A 9,981-nucleotide genomic window follows, 5' to 3' on the forward strand; every position below is an offset into this window, starting at 1 on the left:
AAACAAATAAAAGGACTTCTGAAATCCTGATACCTTTGTGAGATGGGCAACAGGAAGATTTACGTTCAACATTGTCTGTGGATTTTTCACTACTTTTCTGATCAAATAGTGTTCCAGGAGGTAATGACAGTTTGAAATTCAGAGATCAGCTATCAGAGAAAGATGTAGGAAAATCACAAGATCAGCAAATAGCTGCTGAAAGACAAAAAAGGGAAAAAACATGCCTATGCTGAATGCACTTTTTGCCTACTGTAGGACCACAGGGCACTTCTGGCAGCACAAGGGTAGCCCAGGGCAGGGTAGGGAAAAGGGGATGAAAGACAACTGGCAACCTTTCATAAATCATATATTTTGAATCAAGTGGCTTATTTTAAAAGGAATGACTGACTCCACATAAAACTGACCAAAATTCTTTCCTTCCCCCCCTTTTCATTCATGTTGATTCTGCAGTGTTTTTGAAGTATCAGCAGGTTTAGAGTTGAAAATGATAGTCTGACTTTTAAAAATTCTGGACACCTGGGAATTATGAAAATATTTCATGTATTAAATTCATTTTTAGTTTCTAGATTACAAATAAAAATTAAAATAGACTAGAACCTTCAGCCGGTTGCAAGTGGCAGTGGTTCAAGCCAGCCGTGCAGATTTACAACAACTAAGGATGCAGCCCAGCTATTTTTAATACTCTTGTGTTAAAATTGGCCTACCCCAATTTGCTTTTAAAGTATCCTTGGAGTAAGGCTCTATTTAGTCAGACCGTGTTTGTTTTGCGTGCATTTTTGCGAYGCAGTCATAAACACCAAAAAAGCCAAGTTTGTAATGAAAACACCGCCAGACAGACTGCCCCCCTTAGGGGATGCCATCTAACAAATCGATTCGACAGCTCCTGACCGGAATTGAACTAACCAGGATTTCGCGGAGACAATAAGTGCATTATATGTTCCCTTTCAACTGCTTTTAAAGTCACTTCAGCCAAGGAACGAGACTGTTTTAAGAATCATGTAAATATGGGCTCTGCAAAGACTCGACCTTCCTGTTTGGAAAAAAAAAAAGAGTTTGAAAAATCTGTCCGCCGCAGACTATCCGCAGGAATAACACACTTAGCATCCCGCTGAAAAGAGCGGCTTCGACCACAGTTGTGGCTGCCACCTCCGTGTCCCTTGGCCTCACTGCCCGCTAGCTGCCTCATTTAGCGTGTGTGTGTCTCCACGAYGTTATCTCGTATTTTTGTGCAGTTTGTGCCTCCCTGCAGCCTGTGTGCGCGGCCCTCCTTGTCTGCGGGTCTGGCCWCCTGCGCCTCCCTGTTTGCTCTTCTGGGTCCTTCTCCCTGCAGAGGGGCCAGGAGCTCCTAAAGGTAGTGCCGTTAGTCATTCAGCTTTGGCATTAGTTCATTTAAGTGGTGCAGATCTAGCAAGAGGAGCCCGCCGAGACGATCGCRGTATGGCTTGGTGTTGGGGTTAGGATGGTCTCGTGGTTCATYGCCTCCGAAACGGGAGGTCCCCGCTCAGCCTCACGCTCACCCCACCGCTCCATCCTGCCCTCTTCTGCCTTCGATTTAGCAAGCTACACAGTGCACCGGTTCAGGTGGAAAATCAGCCCTGCGAAAGGAGAGGGAAGAGCTGTTTTCCGTCCAGTGAGCCAGCTCCTATGACACATGGTGTGTGCCCACGACGGTTCAACGTGAGGAGAGCGCGGGGAATGGGGGGTCTGACCGCAGCAGCGAGAGTGAAGCGCGGTTAGGAGGGGATGCATGGGTAGGAAGGGGGTTTGCGCTCCAGAGAGCTTTGATGCTCAAACAACCCCACAAAACAATATGAAATAAGCTAAAAAAGTGCACATAAGTGTTTCTTTTTTCACAGAATTGCCACACTTCTTGGGCTAACTAACTATAGTAAGGAGGAACTGGGGTTACTTCAATTCTTACAAGGCCTACGGGGTAAATCTGCTTCAATGCTCCCTTACCCTGACAAGGTGAACTGGTGCCTCTGGGTGCCCACCCCAGCTGGGGCTTGCCCACACCGCTGCTGGGCCCAGCAGATGCGGGGATGCAGGCACGTCCTGTTTTCATGAAGGTGAGCAGACAGAACGTCTGTGTTGAGACCAGCAGAAGGAAAGTGGCTGAGCCTCCATCAGACCAAGAGGTTTGAGGGGCACAAACTGCGGGGACACGGGCACTGCYACCAGAGATGTGTTGCGTGAGGAACCCCCTGGAAGCAGGGGCAGGCTGCCGTGCACAGGATGCTGTCTTCAGCAGCTGTGGGATGCCCCCGAACCTGCTGTGGGATGTTCCCCAGACCTGTTGCTGGATGTCCCCCTGACCTGCTAGGAGATGTCCCCCAGACCGGCTGCGAGATGTCCCTGAGCAGCGGTGCGATGCCCCCCCGCTGCCCCGGGACGCCCCCAAGCAGCGGCGGGGCGGGCGCGGGGCGGCGCGGCGGTGCGCGGCGGTGCGCGGCGGTGCGCGCCCCTGCCCGCTGCCGCGGCGCTGCCAGGGCGGGGGTGACTCACGCTGCCGTGCATGGCAGCCCCGAGCTTTATAACGGCTGGGGCGGCCGTGGCGCCCCGCTCCGCTCCGCTGCGCCGCTCCGCACCGCGCCCGCGGGGAGCGCAGGGGCCGCGGCACCATGCGGAGCTGGCGCGGAGCTCCGCTGCCGCCGCTGCCGCTGCTGCTGCCGCCGCTGCTGCTGCTGCTGCTGCTGGCCGTGGCCGCGGGGCACGGAGCCGTCATCACCGGGGTGAGCGCCGCCGCGGGGCGCGGCACCGTGCGGGGCGGCGTGGGACGGGCGGCGTGGGACGGGGCTGCATGGGACAGCACGGCATGGGACGGGGCTGCATGGGACAGCACGGCATGGGACGGCATGGGACAGGGCTGCATGGGACAGCACGGCATGGGACGGGGCTGCATGGGACGGGGCGGCACGGGACGGGGCTGCACGACACGGCACGGCATGGGACGGGGAGCCGCAGCACGGCACGGTATGGGACGGGGCTGCACGACACGGCACGGCATGGGACGGGGCGACACGGCACGGCACGGTATGGGACGGGAGGCATGGGACGGGGCTGCATGGGACGGGGCGGCACGGGACGGGGCGCCGCAGCACGGCACGGCATGGGACGGGGCGTAGCGGGACGCAATGGGACGGGGCGGCACGGCACGGCACGGCACGGCACGGCATGGGACGGGGCGCGACGGACCCACCCGCGGCACCGGACGGGACGGGACGGGTCGCGCCGCCACCGCGGGCTGCGGGGGAGTCGGTGCCCGGGGCCGGGGCGCCTCCGGGTCGGTCCGGGGCTGGGGGGCTCCGGGGGGCTCCGCCGGGGGGCGAGGGGTGCCCGGAGCCGGGGGTCCCTCCGGGGTGAGTGATGCCAGGACGTGGGGGCTCTCGTGGGGTGAGGGGTGCCCGGGCTGGGGGGTCTCCCCGGCTCGTGCCGGTGCAGCCCCGGCCCCGGCTGCCCCAGATGCCCCGGGGAGGAGCAGCTCGGGACGCCTCGCCGCCCGCTGGCGCACCCCGAGCGCCTCCAGCTCCCCCAGCCGTCCCGCTTGCAAGGCCGGCACCGGTACTGCAAACAGCACAAAACGCTGGGGTTTTCCTTTTTCTTTTTTTTTTAAGTATGACTGTGCTGCTTTTTTTTTCCCCCCTTCAACAGCCACGCATTGCAAATGAGTCCTCTRTTGTTGTTGTTATTGTTTTTACCCTTGAAGTTTACTTTGGTTGTGAAAATATTTTTTTTTCCCAAGTTGTTATTTAACCCGAAGTATTGCATCACTCTTAAGTAAAATGATTTTCTTTTTAGTGTTTGCTTTGGATTAATAACCCCGTGCTTGCATTCTTTCGAGAGCTTACACGGCTTTTGTAACTGTCGGAAGTTGTACTCACAGCAGCGGGTTGCTCCACTGCTGTCCGGGCTCCCGATTCAAAGCACGCTGAAGTCAATGAAACGGCTYCTAGGGATTTCTCTGCATGCTAGCTAAGTTCCCAGGACCAATTAATTTTGAGATGACAGAGTGTGAAGGGATTTTTTTTAATATTTGAGAATTTCAAGTTCCTTTTAAGTAGAAATATTTCAAGCTATGAAGGATCAGTTTAAATAGGTCTTAGTTTTTAAAAAGGCTACACCTTTAAAGCATAATTAATCTATTAAATAAAGTAATTGTAAAGCACAGAATAACAGATCAAGGACAAAATGTATTCAATCACTAAGAGTACATTAGAATTAGAAAATGCTGCTTCCTTAACTACTGCAGGGCAGTTTTTGCTTAAATCCCTTGGATGAGCTTTTGGCACCTGATGAATGGGYGCATCTCGGGTGAAAGTTCAGTTAGCTGTTCCTTCCCAAATTCCRCGGGGCTGAAAGGCCCTTTTCCTTTGCAATTTAAGGAGTTGACTGAAACCTTCCCCACTTCAGTGAAGGCTCCTCTGCTGGCTTCCGCAGGCTTTGGAGCGGGCGTTTCAGCTGGGACTTTTTTTCCCTTGGGCTGAATTATCCACAAAACCATGTTTGAATGGGGTGCCGAAGAACAATGTTCTTAATGTTGCGTCCTCCGATTATTAGGAAAAACTTTTTCACTGTGAGGGTGACAGAGCACTGGCACAGGTTGCCCCGAGAGGTGGTGGAGTCTCCTTCTCTGGAGATATTCAAAACGCGCCTGGATGCAATCCTGTGCAATGTGCTCTAGGTGACCCTGCTTGAGCAGGGGGGTTGGACTAGATGATCTCCAGAGGTCCCTTCCAACCGCAGCGATTCTGTGATTCTGTGATTCTGTGATTAGGAATATTGGTACGACTTTGGAGATAAGTTGTGGGGAGTAGCACTTGGTTTAATATTGTCATGCATTTTTGGAAGGGAAGTCTTAAAAGTTCTCCGGGACACACACAAACACACAYGCACACGCACATATATATGTATATATAGGGGGAAAAGGGGGCAGAGGTATTCTTTTTTTTCCTTTGAGATATTAGAAAGTAAACATTATCTACTAAACATTATCTATCTGCTGTAATGGTAGTTTTATGGCCATACTACTCTTTTAAGTAAATACACTGGTGCGCTTGGGCTCACTTGTCGTATAGAGCTGTTTGCTTTGTTAAATCCATATTTTAGGAGGCATGATAGCCGTTTGGGTTACGCACACTATTTAGTTGCTTGACCCTAATGCAACAGCTCTTTCCTAAATGACTAGCTGGTCGGTAAATATGTATTTTGATCTGACTTCTGCTTTTTGAAATAGTGTAATATTTACCCAGTAGAGTACAGTCTAATGGCACTTATCATGTAAATCCCAAGGTAAGAGATATAAGCTTTTTCCATAAGCAAATGTTTGTTTGCTACGGTCTTCCTCAGGCCCATTACGGTCTTTTATGTACCTTTCTGCACGTTTGCCTCTTTATGTCCCACTCACCAGAATCCCCAGCCTGTCAGTYGTGCTGCCAGACATTAAAACAGTAGTGATTTACTTAAGCTTAGTTTTATGATGTAATCAGAGCCTTTAACCAGCGAAATTTCTCATCTGAGAAAGAAAACTGGCTTTTGCACCAACATCATATAATAAGTCTGATAATCTTTTGCTTAAAGAAATAAGGGAAAGATGTGCAATAACCTGTTTCCAAACTCTAATATGCCAATTGCTCTTAGTTTTGTTTTGTTTTAATATACCCAATAGTTGGATTTTGTTTTGTGCTCATATAAGCCACAAAATGTATGAGATAAGTGGCTGAAATTTCTATTTCCCCCTTGGAGGGTGAATGCATTTTCCTGGATGTGGATTCTTATACGAAGATTTCCTATCACATGTTTAAGACCTCTTGAAGTTGCATGTAATTCTAGCTGGCAACTGGAGACTACAAAGTGTTGCCCATCCCAAATCAGATCCCGCATCAGGCAGCGATGGCTTTAAACACGCTGGGCTCCTCTCCGAGAGGTGCCATGGACTCTGTACTCACGTGAGCGGGAGATACGCGGACTGTGGGCCGTGCCTTATAGCCTGTTGTTTGTCCTCAATGCGCCTTTATAACTCGTATAGCCCTTAAGCACCTGGCCTGGCCCATGTATGGAAAGGATTAACTGTTTCGGTGCTCTTTGCCGGACTGCAGGCCTGCGACAGAGACCAGCAGTGCGGCGGGAGGATGTGCTGCGCRGTCAGCCTGTGGATCCGGAGCCTGCGGATGTGCACGCCGATGGGCAACCTGGGAGAGGAGTGCCACCCCCTGAGCCACCGCGTGAGTACGGCGCGCTGCGGCCGGCGCTGGYGGGCCAGAGGGACACGACTCGCACGCTGCGGGTCCGACCGCACGAAGCACCCGCGCGGTGGCAAGCTTAAAAAGCTGCTGAGAATATAGTGATGCCAGAGAAAACTTGCTCTTGAGAAATCTCACTGGGGGCTCTGACTGCTAGATAGTAATTTCAAATATTTATATATGCATACACACACACATATATGTAACACTAATTACGTATTAGTACGTTATCTTTATATGATATACTATATTATTATTATAGGAATATTAATACATGAAGTATATGTATTTATGTCTATTCTATGTACTATACCAAAAGCCATATTTATATGTAAATAATGTAATCTTGATAGGGAAGGCTGAATGCGATGTTGCCAATGAGTTTGAGACCTCGGTGGTTTTCAGGAGCTTCCTCAGGGAGTTAGTTCGTTGCATCTCTCGCTATCGCGTTTGATGCCTGGCTTCTCAGCTCTGTATCTATAGGCTATTTTCTCAGCTTTAGGAAGAGCAAGGCTCTGTCCTCTTAGTATTACATTGTTAAATCTTCTAGTAAGACACTGGGGGCCAGATTCTCATTTTTGCTATGCAATGTAATAGGTTTCTCTTGCAAGGGGTCTTTATATTTGCAGGATCCTCGGGATAAGAGAAACTGGCTTCTAGTTGTTCTATGAGTTTATTGCTATTCCACAGTAATTTACACTAGCTGATGCATTCGAAGCTAATCGTACACATAATTGCAATCAGTGAAGATGCCTGTCCACCCCAGATTTACGGTCACAGTCGCTGATGTTTATAAGCTTTATGAGGTTAATTTTAGCCTTGGATTCCTCACCCTGCTGCTCTTCATGAAAACCAGAAAGCAAATTGATTTACTGCAGTATGCGAAATTAAGCATTTTCAAAGGTGGAGAGCTTGCTCAACAGTTTCCCTCCTCTAAATATTTGGGTGGGAAGGAGGTTAGGAGACCAGTTGCCCTGAATATCAAACCCTCCATTTGCCTGCAGGTCAGGTACGGCGCAGACGCCGTCCGCTCAGCCTTTCCCCGCGTCGCTGTGCCATTGAATTTCATCGCTGCCTTTGAAGGCTACGTAAAGTGAAAGGCAATTAGAGCTCAGGGATTTTTAGCCCTGCGCTTGCATCAAATCGCACACGGGGGGGGGGTTGTGTGCTCGATTTGCCCGAGCGGCTGCGACAAAACCACCGCAGCCTTTCGGGTAGTGCAGAAAAGAGGGTCTGGCCTCCGCGCGTGGCGCGGGTGCACGTGGACCCGCAAGGCCCGTTTCTGCCCGTAACACCCCTGTCAGCACCGTTAATGTCGCTCCTTCCTTCTTTACGACCGCCGCGCAGAGGAGCGGGGCCGGGTGGAGGAGCGGGTGCCCCGCGTCCCCTGCCAGACCAGCGCCTGCAGCTCCCCAGTCCAGCCCCTGCCCCGTCAGGGTGCTCCTGCGAGCCCACGCAAGGGTCTGCGCTGGAAAAGCCCCAAATTTGCCGGCTGGCCAGAGCCCCAAGGCGGCCACGCGGGGCGGCTGCAAGGCTCCCACCACCGCGGTCCCGCGGAGCTATCCGGAGATGCCCCCGGGGAGCCCGTCAGCCGCCCGGCTACTGGATTTCCACCGTCTAGTTTCCTTCTCAGCAACTAGGTGGCGTTGGCTTGATGCCGTTAAAACCATCGGCTGGCGTTTCGGAGGCGCGGGGCGGCACTGGCCGGCTCGGAGACGTGGCCTGCACGGAGCCGCCGGGCGCCAGCCCCGGCCTTGGGGCACCAGCGCGCGCCCGCAGCACCCCTCCAGGGCTTTATTTGGCCACATCTTTGGTGTGGGAGTTTCTTGCAAAGAAACACTTCCTTCCCGCGAACATAAGGTTTTGAATAAATTGCTTGAGCTGTTGGAGGGCTGCGGGAGGCGTCTCTGAGTCAGCCCGTATTGGGCAGAAAGCCGAGAAGCGAGGTTTTCCCGCGGTGCTGCGCGCGCGTTCCCGCGCGGGGTGATGCTCGGGGGGGGTCCCGTGCATCCGCAGGCGGTGACCTTCCCGGCGCCCCGGCGTGGAAAAACCCACCGGATGCCTTGCGCTGAGCTCTGCCGTGTCTCCTTGCAGGTCCCCTTCCCCGGGCGCAGGATGCACCACACCTGCCCGTGCCTGCCCGGTCTGGCCTGCGTGCGGACCTCGCCTAGCAAATTCAAATGTTTACCCGACTTCAGGAAAGAAGATGTCTTTTTCTAGCAGGAGCTGTCCTTCGCTGGGAGGAGCTGCTTGATGTATTATTTTTCTTGTTATTGTGATGGAAATGGTACCCACCGGGGGAAACGCTGTAGTATACTTTCCTGCCTCACCGACATTACAACCATACGTGAGATACTGTGCTGYGACGGCCGAGATTTTCAGGAGCGACTAGTGATGACGGATGCTTTCATTTTGGGGTGGCCAAAATGAGATTTGCTAAAGCGATGTCATTTTTGGAGGGCAGGACCTGAATAGTTTCTGACGGGTCTCATTCTCTTCACGGTTCCAACTTAACCCAGCATGAAAACATCCAAGATTATTGTCAGTTTTAGAAAATTGTGGCCACTTTTTTACACTTTGGAATGCCTAAATCAAACTGAGATTTGAATAATTACATAATGCAAAGCATAGGATGATTGCCAAAAAAACTGTATTTACATTGCATTTCAAATCTTTATTAATATAACTGTATTTGTAAGTTAGGCACATCTCTACAGTAAACATTTAACCAGTAGATGTAGTTTTTACACTTTTTAAAAGTGACAGATGGAACCAAAGCATTTCAACATTCAAAGCATTAAAAGATTTTGTTATTTTAGTATTCTATGAGAAAAAGTTGTTGTTACTTGATTTGGTGTAAAACTAGCTGATCATCTCAAACTATGTATTAAAATGTAGTTTATATATTAAAAAAGGAACTCTGAGGTTTATTGTAATGGGCTGCCCGACTTCTTGTACCTGTATCAAATTTGCTGTGTAAAAATTCTGTATCAGAATAATGGCAGTATATGATTTGATTTATTTTAATATTATAACATTATTTTGTCATTGTGGTTTTCAGTTTTTATTTGGTGTAATCTGCTATCAGGCATTTCATTCACCCAAACTAGCAGAGCTCCTTACAGATAGTTTAGTAAAATATTATATGCCTCTGCCTGTTTTTAGGGAAACTCAGCACTTTACAAGGTGTGAACCCCCCCCAGCTAAAACTTTGATTTAGATGATGGGGAATTTTTGGTGTAGCTAACATGAGAGTTTTTTTTCTTGGCACATACCTCAAAGGAACGACTTTAGCATGTCAAACATACAATTTGTGAGGGTTTTATGAAATATTGTGCAACTTCATGTTTACTTGTCAGTCCCTATAGCTGGAATTCCAATAGTTTGTGTGAGTTTCACACATTTTTGGCTCTCAGACATGCAAACATATGCCGAAACTGGAAAAGTGAAGTCATTCAGCTTTCAACAATCGGTGCCTCTGCCGCYGCTGCTGGGGGGTGAGAGGAGTTAGCAGGGCCGTACGAAAGCAAACACCTGCATCACCCAGAGGAGACGGGAAGCGTCCCCGCGAGTTTGACAGGCGCCTTTCACTGGGCTCCCTGCAGGGACGGGGAGCCGCGTTGGGAGCTGCTGTTTTACCCGATCCTTGCGGATCTTGCGTGTGCTAGAAAAACAGGGGCCTTGGGAATTTTGGTTGCATCTGCCTGATCCCAACCCCAGGGCTCCCATTAGGAAGCCCGTG

At 50.8% G+C, this 9,981-nt stretch overlaps 1 protein-coding gene across 1 annotated transcript; it reads left to right on the forward strand.

Moving 5' to 3' along the window:
- Window positions 1-2,621: 2,621 nt before the first annotated feature.
- Window positions 2,622-9,287, forward strand: PROK2 (prokineticin 2). The gene is made up of 3 exons (XM_026074918.1): window positions 2,622-2,732; window positions 6,096-6,221; window positions 8,334-9,287. Exons 1-3 carry the CDS (start codon window positions 2,622-2,624, stop codon window positions 8,457-8,459), a joined length of 363 nt encoding a protein of 120 aa, XP_025930703.1. The 3' UTR covers window positions 8,460-9,287.
- Window positions 9,288-9,981: the final 694 nt, after the last annotated feature.

This window comes from Apteryx rowi, unplaced genomic scaffold (assembly GCF_003343035.1).
Source record: "Apteryx rowi isolate R43461 unplaced genomic scaffold, aptRow1 scaffold_4, whole genome shotgun sequence".
Lineage (NCBI taxonomy): Eukaryota > Metazoa > Chordata > Aves > Apterygiformes > Apterygidae > Apteryx > Apteryx rowi.